Source organism: Lampetra fluviatilis, chromosome 1, assembly GCF_964198595.1.
Source record: "Lampetra fluviatilis chromosome 1, kcLamFluv1.1, whole genome shotgun sequence".
NCBI classification, from domain to species: domain Eukaryota; kingdom Metazoa; phylum Chordata; class Hyperoartia; order Petromyzontiformes; family Petromyzontidae; genus Lampetra; species Lampetra fluviatilis.
The window spans coordinates 39,134,419-39,153,652 of record NC_136275.1 but is presented as its reverse complement, the minus strand read 5'-3'; the positions used below and the strand labels follow the sequence as shown (position 1 = coordinate 39,153,652).

The window sequence follows — 19,234 nt, the reverse complement described above, 5'->3', positions numbered from 1 at the left end:
CGAGTACGATAGCAGCACCGACGAGGAAGCAGCCTAAGCCTTGGATCAGAGTTTCGTATTCATTAAACCAGGTTTTAATTCCACGAAATCGGGTTTAAATGTATTAAAGAAAAAACCCGATGCCTGCCGCTGGAAAAATTGGGTTTTTTCCACCCATGCCTGGAATACGTCGATGATTAAATATGAAAAGTCAGTTTTTTGTTGTTGTTGCTGTTAGGGGGCCGTCCATAAATGACGTCACGCACCTGGGGGGGGGTCAGACATTTGTGACGATGTGTGACGAGGGGGGTGGGTTTGAGAAATGTGACGTCACGTAAAAATACGCAACTTTAAATAAATATGCAATTGTTATAACAACACTATTTGTTACAACACCACTCCTACAACATCAGAGTGCAGCGCCACATTAAATACGCACTACAATGACAATAGTTTAAAGCGATTTGAGTCATGTTTTATTTTTAAAATGGAAATGTTTTTGGGGGGGCAGAGCTTTGTGACGTCATATTTGAGGGGGGGGGGGTCTGACTTTTTGTGACGCCGTGTGACGAGGGGGGGGGGGGTCAAAAATCGTCCAAAATCGCGTGACGTCATTTATGGACGCCCCCTTATCAAATATTGGTAAAAAAATAAAGAGCACACATCCTTACGTGTAAATTTGTTCAACTTTTGCATGCACCCTGGTGCAGTCTCCATATAAAAGGTCTTCGCAGGCTTCCCAGAAACTGAGATTTTCACCTGCACAGACAGAGTAAACCACTTTAATTCTAGATTTGAAGCTTTCGTGACTGCAAGGATTCATACTCTTAGGTTTTTTCGGTAAAGTCACGTAGGAAAAAAATTAATAATAAAAATAATAGAAGAAATATTAGAAATAAAATAATCACGACGTTTCGGAGGCAACACAAGCCTCCGTCTTCAGGTGGAACCGTCACAGCACGATTGCTGTATCAAGTTATAGTAAATATCAAGTAATACAGCAAATGTGCTGAGACGGTTCCACCTGAGGATGGAGGCTTGTGTTGCCTCCGAAACGTCGTGATTTATTATTTTTACTTAATTTGGAACTTTCGTGACTGCAGGAATTACTCTTTGGTTCTTTCGGTAAAGTCACGTATAAAGAGAAAATAATAAATTAAATACTAGCATACGACGTTTCGATTGCAACACGGGCAATCGTCATCAGGTATAAATGAAATAGAAACACAAATCTAGTGAACTTAGAAATGTAATGTAATACAACAGAGAGTCGTTAACATAACAGTCAACACCCGACCTGGTTGATTACGTTCTTCCCGAGAATGCTAAATTTGAGAGAGAGATAAAACACAGAACCAGAGACATATAGACAGACATATAAGCAGACAGATATCTGTGATGTCTGTCTATATGTCTCTGGTTCTGTGTTTTATCTCTCTCTCAAATTTAGCATTCTCAGGAAGAACGTAATCAACCAGGTCGGGTGTTGACTGTTATGTTATCCGACTCTCTGTTGCATTACATTACATTTCTAAGTATACCAGATTTGTGTTTCTATTTCATTCATACCTGATGATGATTGTGTTGCAATCGAAACGTCATATGCTAGTATTTAATTTATTATTTTCTCTTTATACGTGACTTTACCGAAAGAACCAAAGAGTAATTTATTATTTTATTTCTATTATTTCTTCTATTATTTTTGTTATTTATTTTTATTATTTATTTTTTACCTACGTGACTTTACCGAAAAAACCTAAGTGGTATAAACCACTTTAACACGGACACCACGTGGAGCCTTTCACTCTGGGCTGGCACAATGAGCTCACCATCGAAGCGCGCATTTCTTTTCATAACGAGCTTTTAAGCAAACACATTGAAGGTAATTCCAAGCGTCACGATACTATCACGGTTGCTATAGTAAATACAACGCAGACTCGCATTCCTCGGGGGTTACGCTGATCTGCTCACCGCTGAACTCCATGCACAAGAACTCCTTGAACTCCTTGCGACCGCGCAAGTCCTGAATCAGCTCTTGGAAGCTGAAGGACCAGCGCTCCACTCGCAGTCTCAATGGAACCTCCACCCTGCCGATAACAAAAGCATCAACCACAACTTACGTGCCCCCCCCCCCCCCCACGTTTAAATAATCACGTTTTATTTTTTTGACATTGCGAAATATTTTCTTTCATGCAAATTGCATTTATCAACAATATTGCTGCTATTATTATTAAATTATGTTTATTTTACCAGGTAAGGGGCTGTCCATAAATGATGTCACGCGATTTTGGACGATTTTTGACCTCCCCCTCCTCGTCACACGGCGTCACAAAAGTCAGACCCCCCTCAAATATGACGTCACAATGCTCTGCCCCCCACCCCCCAAAAAAAAAACATGCTTCAAATCGCTTTAAACTATTGTCATTGTAGTGCGTATTTAATGTGGCGCTGCACTCTGATGTTGTAGGAGAAAACATAAAACGTCTATTTAATTAAGTAGAACGTGTTGTTTATATTTTTTTTAAGTTGCGCATTTTGATGTGACATCACATTTCTCAAGCCCCCCCCCCTAGGTGCGTGACGTCATTTATGGACGGCCCCTAAGGCCCCACTGATACCCGTAGTTCTTTTCCAGAAGCGACCTGGCTATCACAAAAGACAGCTCAACGAAGTGGCTTATCATGTGGAAATTTCTAGCAGCCAAATACATTAAACGCACGTTGATTCTAAATGTAGAGGGAAAACGGGAGGACCTGGAGAAAAATCCACGCAACCACGGAGACAGCATGCAGGCGTCAGGGTTGAGATCGAACCCACGACCTCCTTCATATGAGGCGTGGGAAAAAACATCTCGCCACTGCGAATCTAGGCATTCATATTCGAGCTAAAATTAACTATGGTCAAGGTTCTCCAATTATCGAATGTAGCAAAATGATTAGTAAAATGCAGGCATCGTATATATAATAATCTGGCAGCAGGGGTGGTGGTGCAGTGGTCACGATTTAGCCTCTCAGCAAGCAGGGCCTGGGTTCGATTTCTGAAACGGGCTCCTTTCTGTATGGAGTTTGTATGTTCTCCCCCTGTTCTACTTGGGTCTCTTCCGGGTTCACCAGTCTCTTTCCTACAGTTAATAAATAATTTTTAAAAAAACTTTTTTTTAAACACGCTTTTATGAAATGTACTAGTAATGGCAGAACTCCACGACTCCAGGAAGTGGCCCCGAAGCTTGCCATAACGTACGGGACCGTGACCAATTACAGACAACGTCAGTTGAGCGTGGACAATTAGACCCAAGCCGAAACATAACATATAAAAAATAATGTTTGAAAATATATTTATAATTTTTTTCATGATAGAATATAGTATTGTCATCAGTATGACATAAGTATACCAAGTTTGCAGTCGATACCACGTTGGGAAGTGGGTTAAAATTGAGTTACAAGATTTGAGGATACGACAACAACAGACAGAGTGAGTTAAATAAAAGCGTGTAAAAGAGTCATGGCATTGACCAAACATCCCAACGTAGCAGGTTCCTCGTGTAAAAAAAAAAGTCTTCGGACTCAGTATAGCTTTCCTGGGGTAAACAAGTAAATGTTTATCGCTACGAATAACGTTTTAACGACTTGATATCGTGAGCGCAATGGTTGGCTACGTACGGCGTGAAAGAAGTTCAACATACATAGTATAGCCGACATACGTGTGGCTACATGGAAACGCTGGTACGCACATTGTATCGTTGAGAACCCAGTATGTCGTGTCATCGCTCATCCAGGGGTTATTGGGCAAACAACCGCTCAGCACGGGGTCCAGTGGAATGAACTGCTCACTGTATTTGAGGAGCCTGCATAGATTTGGACACAATTGTACCTTGCAAAACACGTGTTTTGTTTTAACCAAGTACTGCGCAGACGTTTGACTTCCATTCGAACCACACAGCGTCCTTTAAAAGAAGTATTTGACAAAAACAAAGTTACACGAGTGATACATCTTAAATTAATCAAGTGAAGACAATCACATTCGTCCTGGAATAACAGTCACTTTAGAAGCATATATACATAAAGACCTTAATCTGTATGTCTCAAAAACCTTAAGGGTACTTCCCGACAAGACAGAAAGCTGAAATTTGCTACATATGTAGATTTTAGGTCACAAGCAACAGGCAAAATCTGAAAATCCGAGAGTTTTCATTAAAAAACCCCCAAATCTCGATTTTAAGTGCCCCATCAACATGTTTGTGCGTGTCATTCAGAAACCGTTCAAAATATAAGATTGCGTTTTTTTATTTTGATAGAGCGTTAAACATAAAATGAAATTTAATCGAAAATCATTGTTTTAGCTTTGATTGTTTTTGAGATATTTCGGATTAAAGTGGTTTTCAACGAAAAAAATCCGCGTTTTATGATGTTCAAATCTGAATAATTCGAAAACGGTCAAAGATAGGGGTTTCTCTTCATATTAAAACAAGAACTGAATCTTTAAATCGAGCAGTTTCTGATGGGTACATCTTTAAATATAAGAAGTTGAATCATGTCGTCAACAATTTTTGTGTTTTTCTTCAAGGGTAAAACATACATATTTTAGGAAGTAGTTGTTAGTGTCTGATCGTAGATAAAAATGGTAAAAAAAAATCACGTGACCTGAACTATTATATTTATTGCAAACTTTTGCCTGGCGAAGACGAGCGTTATGAACTGGAATGTTAACAAAGACACTTACCCCTCAAGTGAGACGGATGGCTTCAATCTCGCTCTGCCTAGAGCTCTGCGACCATACACAATCTGGAGGGGTTGTGTGTGTAAGCAGGTGCCACGAGACACGGGGGACAGACAACGGATGAATGTGACCGAGTGTTGAGAGAAACAAACAAAAACACGTGGTTGTTATTCGTTCGAGTACTCATCATAATTCACAGCGTTTTTACGAGCATGTTTCAATAAGCATGGTGCTGCCACTGCAATTCCTTGCTCATGTCACTGCTGGCGAAAGGGCCTCCACTCTAGAGGGCATTTGGTCTACTGTTCCATGTTGACCAGATGCGTTTGGCAAAGACAAAGATCCCCCGTATAGCCTTAACAGACTGTCGGGGAAAGTGCTGGAGGCCGGAATGGCACACGAGGGGGTGGGTGGCCAGCACCACACCCGACCGCCTTTGTATCCCGAGTGGCGATGTTTTTACACACCGCACCAGATACTCATTTGAGGCTGAATCGACCTTGGGGAGGCCCATGACCGGTTCAGAAGATCGTCACTGGTGTTGGCCGTGAGCGGGAATCGAACTCGGGTCACCGGGTTCGTAGCACAGCGAAGCGCTAACCGCGTTTGACGAGGGGGTGTTACCCACACTTTGTCCTGCAACAGGTGACCTGCCGATGGACTAACTCCGTGAACCCATTTATATTGTTGGGTGGACAGAGGTGGAGGGATTTGAGAAACTTGCTCAATTCACCTGCCACGCCAGGAGATGTGATCGCATATAGTATGGATGTTTCTGCGGCCGTCTGGAACGCTCTTCCTTGCGATATTAGTAAGCCACTGGAGCTATGCACTTAACATTTTAAATCTAGATTTAAAACCAATTTCTTTAAAACTATATTCTTTGATCTTTCGGTAAAGTCACGAAAGCTTTAAGTCATTTCTTTAAAACTGCTTATCGTGTTTATGTTGGTGTCCTTCCCCCACACCTCTGATTAGGATGGTTAGCTACGTACGGTGTTGAAGTTCAACATATATGTATGTATGCTCAACTTCTTTCACACTGTACACAAAAAGCAGTTCTAAAGCAATGAGTTTTCAATCTAGATGATTTAAAAGAAAGTGGCTTTGAACCTTGTGGTATGAAAGACACTCCAGAAATAAAATAAAGATGTTGATTATAAATTATATGGAAAGAATACAATACCTGGTTTTTGTAACGTTCCGCAACCTGGGGGTAAATATGAGAGGTTACTAAGGAAGTGAATATTAAAAGGTTGATAATAAACCGTTATGCCACGGTAGCATCCATACCCGACAGAAGTGTGCTTTGTGAAACTCCAAGGTAGGGACGATGCTGTTTCCATGCACCTTTCATTATTAATTAGCAGTGTCATTCCCAAAATAATTTATGTTTTGAAGAGAGTATTAAATCTTCCTTAAAATTAATATATATTGACATTGTTGTACTTAAATGAACACTTGCTTTCTCATGTGTTGGTTATCATGTTCAATCACATGAGGATACTTGCCGGCTTTTGCTGATTTTTTCAAATCTTTGTTGTGGTGTATTATGTACCCCCAAATGTGGTCATCCAGAACAGACCACACAACGTGTGACGATCCAATACCCCGATGCTCAAATACGAAGGAGACATCACGGCGATGATACACGACTCCGCTACTGCTCCTGACGCGGTTATCTGTGGCTTAACCACCTGAATGCGACATTGTAGCCGTTGCTCTGCATCTACACCGGCAGCCGTACGTACGAAAGAAATAGAGAGATGGACCCTCATTGTAGGTCCTCTACTCTAGCTCACGCCCCTCGAGTGACACGGAGGGCTCGGCTCAGATGCCACGTGCATGTAGGCTGTCGGGGGAAAAAAAAGCACAAACAGAATGGTTTTTATTTGAAAAAATAGCACGTAGAGTGTTTAAGCACGTTATGTATGTTGAACTTCTTTCGCACCGTACGTAGCCAACTGCGCTAATCGGTGTTGTGACTTTAAAATCGCTTTTTGAGTATTCAAATGGAAAGCGGATAGCTTACCTATTACCTGCTCGCGATGCAAAGCCATCGTGTGCTTTACAGGTCCATTCAATGCATCGTTGTCAAGTCCAGGCTGCAATACAAAGTTACACGAGTTCTCCATGTTCAGGAGACGGATTATTGTTAATCCACAGTGAGTCACCTTTCTTTCGTCAGGTACCGTGAGGCAAAAAACAAAAACTGTTGCGTTCGGTAGGATATCTGGGCAGTTTGGGGCGGGGGGGGAGACCTATTGCCGAGACGGAGTTGGGAGAGGTGTCCACATATCCGACGACATAATCGATGACATTTCGGGCGATGGCTCCTTTTCTTCTTTGCACACACGTAGAGAGGCCGGAGGATCATCAGAGTTGAAGATTGCCACTTTACACCGTGGGGCTTGATGAAAATGTTTTGTTTTGTTTTCTGATGGCCAGTATTAAATTGGCATATCAATAGTTCCACTATTAGTAGCTATCGAGAGGTTGGTCTGCCATGCAATAGCATTCTAGATTAAAAAAATATATACCGTGTGTCAGTATAGTGATTGACACATGAAACCTTTCGCTACGGTCTCGGCCTGCAGAATCTTTGCGGACTTACCGGTGGCCGGGCCACCCTCCAGTAAGCCTGCTCCTGGCTGACCAACACAGCCCGATCCCCTTTTCTTCGTTCCTGCAGAGTCCTGGACAAACACACGCTCAGCTCCAATGCACGTGTTGTGTCGCGATGTCAATGGGCTGTGTACACTTAGCTGCAGGGGCAGACACGGTCCAGCAGGGGCAGTCGCTATATCCCGAGCCCCAAAGCAGGAGGGGGCTGCGGGGTGTTCTAGGATCCCCCGGAGCCCCCCCTGGAACTCTCTGGAAGGTAGGCGGGGCCAGGGGCTGACGCACCGGTGCTGGGTATAAAAGCCGGACCCTTGGAAGGGTCCGGGGCCAGTCCAAGACAGAAGCAAGAAGACCAGCTGGCTAGTACCCTGGGACCCCTAGCTCCACTGCCCTTGTCAGAACTGGGACTCTGTGGGCCAGTGGTGAGAAAACAAGTGCAGTGGGAAGCGAGTGGGAAGCACGTGGAAGCACGTGGGAAGCAAGTGGGAAGCAAGTGCTGCCCCTGCCTCCCACTTGCTTCCCACGTGCTTCCTATGTGCTTCCACTCGCTTCCCACTGCACTTGTTTTCTCATTCGTTCATACCTGATGACGGTTGCTTGTGTCGCAATCGAAACGTCGTACTCTATTATTTATTTTATTTTATTTCTACGTGATTTTACCAAAATAACCAAAGAGTAATTCCTGCAGTCACGAAAACTTCAAATCAAGTTCCATTCAATATACAATAAAAAGAGACATCCATACCATGAATTCTGCCCGGTATGAATTATCAATACATTCCAATATTTACACCGTTTCAAAGTGCAATGTTGTGTCAGCTCACACACTAACCGAATTTGCTCTTGAGCCTGAATGATCACAAAGTCCCACTTGTGGTGTTCACTCCTGAAGAGTTGGTGATACTGCACCTGTGCAGCAAACATGACATGCGTTGCGTAACCAGCGGTCGAAGTGGGGAGTTCAGAAGGGCCGCGATGAAACCAAATACGTTCTGCAGCTCCACGATTTTAACTTCCGAATCCATCAGTAGCGGAATCCTCTCGCACCTCGGAAGATGAGGCCTTCTGAAAAGTGCCGTCGTGCGCGTTCTGCGTGTTCTGAGAGGTGCTGGTATGGCGTCCATTTCCACCTCTGTGCATTATGTTCATTGCTGTGGCGTAACTTAGCGTGGGGGGCAGGCAGGGGGTGCATTGCCCCCCCCCCAGGCCAGTGGCTAAAGCTACGAATTTGGCGGCCCCCCTTAACAACCACCGTGAGATTATATTTCAACAACAGTGTAAAAAAACTAAAACTTATGTCAAGATGTGATTTGTCAAGAGGAGCTGCGACATACAGGGAGGGTGCTTCAAAAATGTTTCAACACTTATACGGGACTATCGTTTTTAATGGAAAAAGAACGGATACTACACTGTAACATTCTAACAAATGTATGTTAATAGCTTCAAAAAGTCAAAGAGTCTCCACTTGTTCACCATCATTTTCAACAGATTGCCTGGAATTTTCTCCAGGTGGTCTCCAGAGCCCGGAGGCACATTTCTTGCGGTATTGTTGGAAATTTTCAAAAGTGTTAACATTGTTTTGAAGCACCCTGTGACCGTGTAAGACAAATCAAATGTTGGGGCCCCACCTGACCGATTTCCGCAAACCCTGAGCTGATAATGCAGTTACTACACCACTAATTAAATAACATTCATTACAGTTACTTCAGTGTTCACATACCTTCTCATACTCTGCCAGTCGTCCATTAGTTAGAACATTTTTCTTGACAAGATGCACAGCTGTAATTAAAATATCAACAACAACAATGTCCCCAAACACATCATTAGAGCAAGGCGCCTGGAATGCCGCGGCATTTAACACGTGTCTTTCGCGAACAATATTATCCATAATACAAGTTGTTGTTGGGTTAGATCGCATCAATACAAATGTGTCATTAAACTGTCCATCACCCGACACAGCCAATTAGTAAGGTTTGTCACATAAACAGAACGTGCCGATTCGTTACTAGTACAGCACACCGGTGTGTTGGCTTTTTCTGTTTACGTGACAAACCTTACTAATTGGCTGTGTTGGGTGGTAGCGGGTTTAACAACACATTTATACATTTACACGATCTAACTAAAAAACATCTTTATTATACCACGAGATTGTTTGTGCAAACCACAGATGTGAACCCGCGGATAAAACATTTTTTTTTATTTTGCAAGATAGACTTCACTGTTCAACAAAGTTAATATCAATATTTATAACATTTTCATTATAATGCAATCTGTGGACCTTACGAAGATCACATCTCGCCACCGTGGCGCCCCTTAAATAAATTCAAAATAAATGCGCTGGAGATGAGACGTCATGTCTCTGAAGGCACATCATTTTATTCATTAATGTGTTTTGACTTTACGTCGGTTTGTTGACGGGAATTTACGGACCGTTTTCATACAGCTGATGTTCAGTAAATGAACACATTCTTATTATTATATTTTCATAGGCCCAACGGTGTGGCAACCCGCGGGAGGTGCATTGCAATCCAAACCGATTGAGTTTGACGCCCCCTGCCCTCGTGTGTCATCGTGGTGTCGTGCATCAGTGGAGTGCTAATCTCGTTTGAAGACCTGGCGTGCTCAGGACTGGCTCACCGTACTCCACGTCGCTGGCCTCTCGGTGTCTGTCTGGCCAGAAGTAAGGGGTCTGCCTCAAACGGGTCAAGAGGAAAAAAAGTGGTCAATATTGGTCAACCTTTAGACGCAGAACACGTGTGGTTTTGCAGCCAATATTATGATTCGTAATTTTGTTTTAATGTAATGCTTGTACACGTGACTATTACTCTGTTTAGCTGTGTTGGTGGTGGAGATTTTGTCAGAACATTACGTAGTCACAGATGGATTTAACACTCAAGTTACACAGAAATGATGACTTCTCGGGGAAGTAATTGTGCACAATGGGAAAAATAAGCACAATTGTTAAACAACCAAAACAAAATTGTTATTATTTAATAACAGATTTAATTGCAATGGGCGTTACAAATGTAAGTTAAATCATTGTAATGCTATGAGATGCGATATATGCACTTCTTTCACACCGTACGTAGCCAACCGTGCTAATCGCAGGCTACAGGACAACAAACTAAACACCAAAAGCGGTTCGAAAGAAATTAGTTTTCAATTTAGTTTTAAAAGTGTATAGCTCCAGTGGCTTCTTATAGACCATCACAGCTGTCGACTATGCGGTGGCTGTATCACAGATGTATTCCATCTATTGATGCTACACTGTGTGTGTGTGTTAAGGGTCATGTGACTCTTGTCTACCTGGAAGTGGTACAGCTTGCTTGGGTGAAAGCCGAGGCGTGCGGCTGGACGAACGGGGTACAAGTATCCATACTTCACCAGCAGGTTACAAAGGTTAGATGTTTCTGAGAACAGAATATTCCCCCGTCGGTTAACACAATTACGACGACGATAATGATATGTGAATGACTGTCGCAATGACCTCGAATAATTGACATCCGAGTGGAAGAGCACACACAGTTTTCAAACTCGGCTGCGGTCGGGATGGACAGCCAACTGTTTATGTCTCACATGAGACCTCGATTCTCTTAAATTATAAAATACCCTGATATGATAACCGTGAGCAACCACAAAAATTACTCAGAAAACATTTGATTACACATCTGGTGTTCATAGGAAACAATCACAGCATTCGAAAGATTTCACAAAATTGAACGCATCTCACCTTCCTGCGTGGTTTTCATGTCCCTTAACATCCAGTCCGCAATGTTATAGCCTAGAACAGATGGGAATGGCGCTTACACCGGGCTCCAGTCGTAGACAATTGGCATTTAAACCGACCCTAACACGCTCTCTACATGATGAGGCACTCGTCGGACAGAACAGTGAAAGCAAATGTTCATTTATAGACAGAAAAATGTATGTTTCTAACCATAACATTGGTCCCTCCGTCATGCCTTGCATGTGAAATTTATCACAGACAAATTCTCGAGACGCACATTTCAGAAATTTGAAGTGAAAAACCGGAGGACCCGGAAAAAAATCCACGCGACCATTGGGGATAACATGCAAATACAGCAGGCGTCAGGGTCGGGATGGAGCCCACGTCTCGGCGAGGTAGTTAACATCTCGCCACTGTGACGCCCCTAAGTTTCACAGAGGGGAGAAATTCAGTGTGGGTAGCCACACAGAATTCATGTGATTTAAGGGAGACTTGAGCTGATTTTTATATTCAGATGTTAATTGTTCAGGAGAGCATTGCATACGCATTGTGTTACCGATGCTTGTGTTGGGGATAGCAAAGGTGATAAAATGGCGAGTGAGCAGCGGAACTCCTGTCTGCTTATCCTGCATTCTGCAAACCAAGCATTCCACCTACAAAAACAGAGATGCACACAAATATGAATTCACACGCAATTTTATAAACAAAAAATTACCCACAAATGACAAAATTTGGATTACACACTGCTGCAACCATCGGCCCCTACTGGCAGACTAATTCCCGGTTGCAGACCAGGTGCTGAGTCACTGTGCCCACAGGGACAACTAATATCGATTGAGATGAGATGTGATATCGATTGATTATTGTGTGTCAAGTGCTCTCTGAGACGCCCCCGGCGTAGAGAGCGCTTACAGAATGTCACAAACGTCATTATTTACATGGCGCTTAAATGCCTCAACAACTCAAAAGCTCCGTTCATCTCATCCCAACAGTTCAAAGGGGGACCCCCAGTGGCAGATGCCCCTGTGCGGCCTTGCAACGATTGCTGCGTGTGAGCCCAGCTGAGTTACTGGCGAACTTTGAGCATCGGGCCAGCACACAACGGCCCACTCCATTCGAACGGCATCACAGGAACCCCCCCCCCCCCCACTTGCGAATGAGAGCACATACCCCCCAAGACATGGGATGCAAGGTGCTTTGAGTGTATGCATGCACGTATGTTGAACTTCTTTCGCACCGTACGTAGCCGACCGTGCTAATCAGAGGTGCTAAACACAAATAAGTTCTATTCTTGGTTCTTTCGGTAAAGTCACCTGATGATGATTGCATGTGTTGCAATCGAAACGTCGTGAGAATTTTATTATTTATTATTATTTTATTGTTTCCCTTCTACGTGACTTTACCGAAAGAACCAAGAATATGAATCCCTGCAGTCACGAAAGCTTTAAATCAAAACACAAAGAAGTTCGAAATAAATGAGTTTTCAATGCAGCGGTTTCTTATAGACCACAGGTGTAGGATATATGGGGGCTGTTTCACAGATGTATTGAATCTATTGATGCTACACTGTGTGTGTTAAGGGTCATGTGACTTTATAAAGTGTACAAAGTTTAGGAGGCATTTAAGCGATGCCATATATTTTCATGCCGTGTGGGTCTTGGGGGGTTATTTGACCATACTTCACCATGCTGGTCAATGTAGGTCAGTAACATTTTTCCGTTTATGCAACAAAATGCAATCTCATACAATCTGTTATCCTGGTTAATGCTGACATTTTGCAAAGGAAAGATGGATAATGAGGATTTAACACTGTAATATGCTGATGTATGTACCAGATTTACTTTTTCAGGTAAAGGCTAAAAGGAAACATGGAATGCAGCCAAACATAAATCTGTTCTATATAATACAAGTATGACTTATAGTTATTATTATGTATCTGCTGGAAGGTGTATTTGTTTGTGAGAATGCAGTCCGCTACGCAGGGCACAGAGCACGCTCTTGAGGGTGGTCTGCATTAGAACAGATTTATGTTTGGCTGCATTCCATGTTTCCTTTTAGCCTTTGCCTGAAAAAGTTAATCTGGTACATAAATCAGCATATTACAGTGTTAAATCCTCATTATCCATCTTTCCTTTGCAAAATGTCAGCATTAACCAGGATAACAGATTGTACGAGATTGCATTTTGTTGCATAAATGCAAACATTTTTACTGACCTACATGGACCAGCATGGTGAAGTATGATCAAATAACCCCCCCAAGACTCACACGGCATGGAGATGCCCCCCCACCCCATCCAGCAGTGAATTGCAGAGGTTTGCAGTTCGGATCTTCAGGCTGCCCTGGTTATTACTGAGGGTCGTACTAACCTGTTAACAACGTGCCGTGCACTTCAAGAGAGAGGACGTTAAAACAGCGCCTCACATCATGCAAACGAGTAGGCCATTGCTTGTCGGCGTCATGGTCAAAATTATTTTGAATTAAAAACTGTCCCCACAAATTACTCAATCAAAACATTATTTCGTATAGTGCCCTTCACAATAATACCGTCTCAGAGCGCTTCGCCTCCGATTAGCACGGTTGGCTAGGTATGGTGCGAAAGAAGTTACACATCAATAAACATTTAAAATGACACTACGGAATAGGTTAAACGTAAAAAATTAAACAGATTATCAACCCGCTCCCCGAGTGACCATCGCCCCCTACTGGCCGACTCGTGCCCACGTACCCCAGGGAGAGCTGCCGCTGGGGGTGCCCTTTCAAATGTGTTATTGATGAGATGTGAAACAGAGTCCGAATATTCATTTAGACTGGAGGAATCCGATGATCTATGAAGCTCTTTTTTTTACAGATGCCCAGGAGGGGCAGATCAGATTTTATCCCCTTAACGCATGTAAAGCGTTCAAAGGTGCCCCAGTGTAAAGGGTGATGTATCAAACACAAATCACGATAATCACATTTCCTGCCGTTATATATTATACCAAACAGCGACTCTACGATTACCAAGAACAGGCTGTGTCGGAGGTGCCACATATGAACCAACCATGATAAATAGTACTGCATTTATACCAATACTCTACAGCAATTAAAATAAAATTTCTCAGCACTTTGACTAGATATTGACAGCAGCTATCAAACCCATGTAATGGAAAGGTTTGAACAAAAAAAAATCCATTATTGTGCAGAATTGATCTTCGAATTCAGGCCACTACCGTATTAGCGAGCAAATTGAAAATAAATTCAACATGACAATCACCGTGCAAAGGCCAGATCACTCTTGCAAATGAGACTGATCCTTGCCTATTGGTCAAACAAAATAACCTTGAGACTTGAAAGGTCCTGCTGTGAGCGATAATAAAGCATCGGTACCTTCTTTGATGAAGCCATGCCCCGGAGACTTGGAAAGCCCTCTGGTTCAGTCACCCGTAACTCATCACCAGAGGACACCACTGCCCAACTTTGTGTCCTAGTCCCCACTCCACCACTCACTCTCTCCTCTCTAAAACAAAAAATTACGATCAGAGGAAACAAGAAGATGCTCGGTGTAGTCGGCACTTTGCTTCGTTCATCATTTCGTTTTTTTTCAATGCTTTGCTTTATGTGCCCCCCCCCTCCCCTTTTTAAATGAACGATTTCACAAAGGATTTCACGCTCTGCTCTCCTCCCTCTTGCCCCTTCCCTCTCTCTGTACACCCTCTCTCTACTCCCCCCTCTCTCTCTACCCCCTCTCTCTGTAACCCCTCCTCTCTCTACCCCCTCTCTCCCTCCTCTATGTCTATGTTCCCCCTGTTTTCTATGTAATTTTTTTTACAAGTGCTGCATCTGCACCCAGTGGGTGGGGAGGGGCTGGTCACCCCGTGGTGCCCTTATAAAACTCAACGTTTAACCTACTCACGCTGGCTTGTGCCCGCCCTCACAGTCGGGCATATTTGCGGAATACACCACGCCGCCGTTGACCCTGGACATTGACGGAGCAACCCAACGTTCCTACCAGCTCCTTCCGCAGGAATGTGTTAATGCAGTGGATGGGGATGGTAAATTTTTATTTGCATGTGTTTGGATTATTTGTTTACCTTATACTTTGCACTACAATCGTGTTTTTGTACTGTTTCTTGTTATAACGTTTTTACCCCGTGCCCTTACTGGACATCTGTAAAAAAAAATAGCTTTATAGCTCATCGGATTCTTCCTGCAGTACAAATGAACATTCCGATTCTGTTTACATTTATCAGTGAGTTCAATGGATTCGGCTGCGTCATGTTCCGGTGACGTCATGACGTCGCAGCGGTATCCGCGTCGCCGTCTGTCAACGTGGGGGCGACGTCATCACGCAGCGCGTAAACAAAAGACGTCACCTGCTAATGACCCCCCCCTCCCCCGATGACGGTGCACGGCGTCGCTTCGAACCGGCAGGCAGCGAGCAAAGCCACCCCCCCAACCCACCCCCCTAGCACCTCCACCCCCACCCTACCCCCCCACCCCCTCCGCACCCCCTTACCCCCTCCACACCCCCCACCTACCCCCACCCTACCCACCCCCTCCACACCCCCCACCTACCCCCACCCTACCCACCCCCTCCACACCCCCCAACCCCACCCCTTCCTACCCACACCCCCACCACACCCCCACCCCCTCCACACCCCCACCCCTACCCTATCCACCCCCTCCACACCCCCCTACCCCCACCCCCTCCACACTCCCCTACCCCCACCCCCTCCACACTCCCACTCCACCCCCTACCCCCACCCTACACACCCCCTCCACACCCCCCTACCCCCACCCCCTCCACACCCCCCACCCCACCCCCTCCACCCAACCCACCCACCCCCTACCCCCACCCTACCCACCCCCCCTACCCCCTCCACCCCGCCCCCCGTGCAGCTGCGGCAAACCGAGGCGGGCGACTTCTGCTGCCCCCTGGCGGGCGCGGCGGGAGACGCCGAGAGCCGCCGAGGGGGTTTGGAGCTCGCGGGTGACGATGGCGGTCAACGCGGCCGATCGCCGCGGCCTCGGCGGAGTCGCCGGGGAGCAGTAGCGGAGAGCGGCTCCCCTCCTCCTCCTCCTCCTCCTCCACCTCGTCCACCTCCTCGTCCACCTCGTCCTTGTCCACCTCGTCCACCACCTCCACCACCTCGCCATGTTCAGCAAATCCAGGAGCTGGATCGGCGGCGCGGCCTCGCGAGCTCCGAGGGCCTTCCACTCCCTGGAGCAGCTCAAGTGAGGCCCTCCCCACTCCACATCCCCCTGCCGGGGCCTCCACGCAACCCGGACCCTCCTCTACCCCGGGTGTCTCTCTCTCCCTTCCCTTGCTGCTCCCCAGGTCCAGGTCCCCGATATTCCCCTGCGCTGTCCCCTACGGAGCCGGGGCCTCCACACAACCCGGACCTTTCTCTTCCTCTACCCCGGGTCTCTCTCTCTCTCTCCCTTCTGTTGCTGCTCCCCTGTCTAGGCCTCTCCTCTCCCTGCTCGTGTTGGTGTCTAGCCGGGTCCCCACCACGCCGAGCTCCCCCCCCACTACCCCCGGCTCCCCACCTACCCCTGAGTATGCCCTGCCCGGGCCTCAGTCGACAGCACACCCTGACACAGTACACAGACACAGTACACCACACACACCAACCTGACAGCACAACATCACATACCGCAGTACACAAAGTACACCACACACACAGACACCAACCTGACAGCACAACATCACGTCACAGTACACCTTCATAGTACAACCTCACATACCACAGTACACCTCCATGGTACAACATCACATACCACAGTACACAAAGTACACCACACACACCAACCTGACAGCACAACATCACATACCACAGTACACCTCCATAGTACAACCCCACTGACACAGTACACCACCATGGTACAACCTCACTGACACAGTACACCTCCTTGGTACAACCTCACTGACACAGTACACCACCATGGTACAACCTCACTGACACAGTACACCTCCTTGGTACAACCTCACTGACACAGTACACCTCCTTGGTACAACCTCACGTCACACAGTACACCACCATGGTACAACCTCACTGACACAGTACACCACCTTGGTACAACCTCACTGACACAGTACACCTCCTTGGTACAACCTCACTGACACAGTACACCTCCTTGGTACAACCTCACTGACACAGTACACCTCCTTGGTACAACCTCACTGACACAGTACACCTCCTTGGTACAACCTCACTGACACAGTACACCTCCTTGGTACAACCTCACGTCACACAGTACACCACCATGGTACAACCTCACTGACACAGTACACCTCCTTGGTACAACCTCACTGACACAGTACACCTCCTTGGTACAACCTCATGTAACACAGTACACCTCCATGGTACAACCTCACTGACACAGTACACCACCATGGTACAACCTCACTGACACAGTACACCTCCTTGGTACAACCTCACTGACACAGTACACCTTCATAGTACAACCTCATGTAACACAGCACAGCGTTGGTGTACGGTGCTTTTTTCTGGAAGACTTTGCAGTTTTTTCCTGGATTTTTCTGTTTGCGCGTAGTCACTTTAAGATGTTTTCTTGTTCATGTTTTTGTTTTTTGTTTGTTGCGGGTATACCCGATTCAAGAGTCGAATGGCTCACAGGGCTCAACCAAATACAAGTACACCTCCATGGTACAACATCACGTAACACAGTACATCGGAATGTTGTGAGATAATTAATTACAGGACAGTTTTTGTGTTTAAAAAGACAACTCATTACATTCAACTTTGGTGCCATGGGTAGCAGCAACCTGCGTTTTCGCTATGAACCCGGCGACCAAGAGTTCGATTCCCGGCCAAAGATAACATCAGTGGCAAGTGATACATCTGAGACTGTCTTGGGAAGCTACTATCACCAACCTGCACTGGTGCAGTAAGGCCGTACAATCCTGGAGATTGACACGGCAGACTGTGTGGCCTTTAACCAGCAATTGATTGACAGATGGGGATACATTATTTATTCATCGTGTGATAATTGAATATCGCATTCAATCCACAGGTCTCATCTCCATAAACCAGTGTGCCCTCACATTGCTGTTGCTCCCAATAATTCATTATGCAAATTGAAGCCCCTTTTTTCTAAATATTAAATAAAGTCTAAATTATTTAATTTTAAAATGAGCATTGAGACGGTGCTCCTCTTCTGTTTACAGCCCTGAGCCAGTGGTGCACAAATTCTTAATTCCTTTGATAGGACGAATTTATCCATAGGGATGATGGGCTGTCATGCTCCAAACCAAAATTTGAATCCGCAAAACGTCCATTTATGAGCTACTCAACCACTGGGTCACCTGACTGGATATGTTTGTAAATGTTTCCAACCCAATTTCTTATTAGGCATGTTATAAATTTTTTTAAAATATTTTTAAACTTACATTTTTCTTGCGTATCTGGTGCTTTAGCAATGTAAAAGTCACGTGTAAAATCATTCGCTAAATAATTTGGCACGTTCACCATAATATTGAAAACTATGAACTATGTCTGTGACTTGTGTAAATTGTTTTGTGGCCAGATTTTAAAATGTATTATCCTGTGTACATTCCCTTATTAAACGTTGTATTGTTAACTGTGATTCTCAGATATCTCCATAATGTTCTTGCAAAGAACACAACCGTGACCGAGGGCAACCGCAATTTGCTAGTGGAGACGATCCGTTCCATCTCCGAGATCCTCATCTGGGGTGATCAAAATGACAGCACAGTCTTTGAGTGAGTGAATCACCGACTGCTAATGACACCGCTGCCTACTTTGTGTGTGGCATTTAAGTTGTGAGTTGTTGTTAAGTGCATGCAAACGTGATGCTGGGTCGTTATGTTAACAGCAGCGTCGTAATGTTAACGGCGGGTTTGCACAGTGCAGTGAAACGCTTCTTATCCGCAATGGAATAGACACCTACTTCTAGAATTGCCAATTTGGCAGATAAGCCAATAACATGTCTCTAGGAGTTTACAGCTCTTTAATTAACCTTGATTTGAACTGCTCATACCCAAAACAATAGATAATAGAGTAATTTAGCTTGCAGTACATTTCAACTGTTATATTTACAGCTTGTTTTTAATAGTTGCTAAGCACAGGCCCAGGTAAAACCACAACCCACAATTGCTCACACCATTGCCCGTGAAAGGGCTTTCACTAGAACTGCTGCTTGACTGTGGTGTACCCATTTATACC

The 19,234-nt window shown here is 44.9% G+C and overlaps 3 protein-coding genes and 1 long non-coding RNA gene across 6 annotated transcripts in view; 1 reads left to right on the top strand and 3 right to left on the bottom strand.

The window, feature by feature from the left end:
• Positions 1-646: 646 nt before the first annotated feature.
• Positions 647-7,386, bottom strand: LOC144953504 (regulator of G-protein signaling 9-like). The gene is made up of 7 exons (XM_078884396.1): positions 7,310-7,386; positions 6,735-6,800; positions 5,882-5,905; positions 4,699-4,760; positions 3,710-3,823; positions 1,951-2,066; positions 647-738 (listed from the first exon to the last, which is right to left on the bottom strand). Exons 2-7 carry the CDS (start codon positions 6,753-6,755, stop codon positions 647-649), a joined length of 429 nt encoding a protein of 142 aa, XP_078740522.1. The 5' UTR covers positions 6,756-6,800; positions 7,310-7,386.
• A 763-nt stretch (positions 7,387-8,149) lies between these two features.
• On the bottom strand, positions 8,150-10,009 carry LOC144942143 (uncharacterized). Its single transcript, XR_013639326.1, has 3 exons — positions 9,955-10,009; positions 9,038-9,096; positions 8,150-8,226 (listed from the first exon to the last, which is right to left on the bottom strand). It is a non-coding gene; the product is annotated as an uncharacterized LOC144942143 (long non-coding RNA).
• Positions 10,010-10,039: 30 nt separating this feature from the next.
• On the bottom strand, positions 10,040-14,722 carry LOC144952559 (regulator of G-protein signaling 9-like). Its single transcript, XM_078883354.1, has 5 exons — positions 14,412-14,722; positions 11,601-11,697; positions 11,048-11,098; positions 10,624-10,727; positions 10,040-10,054 (listed from the first exon to the last, which is right to left on the bottom strand). The coding sequence occupies exons 1-5, from the start codon at positions 14,427-14,429 to the stop codon at positions 10,040-10,042; spliced, it is 285 nt and encodes a 94-aa protein (XP_078739480.1). The 5' UTR covers positions 14,430-14,722.
• Positions 14,723-15,910: 1,188 nt separating this feature from the next.
• Positions 15,911-19,234, top strand: part of CLEC16A (C-type lectin domain containing 16A) — a 34,805-nt gene continuing 31,481 nt past the window's right edge. For all 3 annotated transcript variants that reach the window (XM_078862462.1, XM_078862469.1, XM_078862478.1), the window contains exons 1-2: positions 15,911-16,259; positions 18,643-18,771. In XM_078862462.1, coding sequence (XP_078718588.1) covers positions 16,180-16,259; positions 18,643-18,771 — 209 coding nt within the window. In that variant the 5' untranslated portion in view covers positions 15,911-16,179. The remainder of the gene's footprint in view (positions 16,260-18,642; positions 18,772-19,234) is intronic.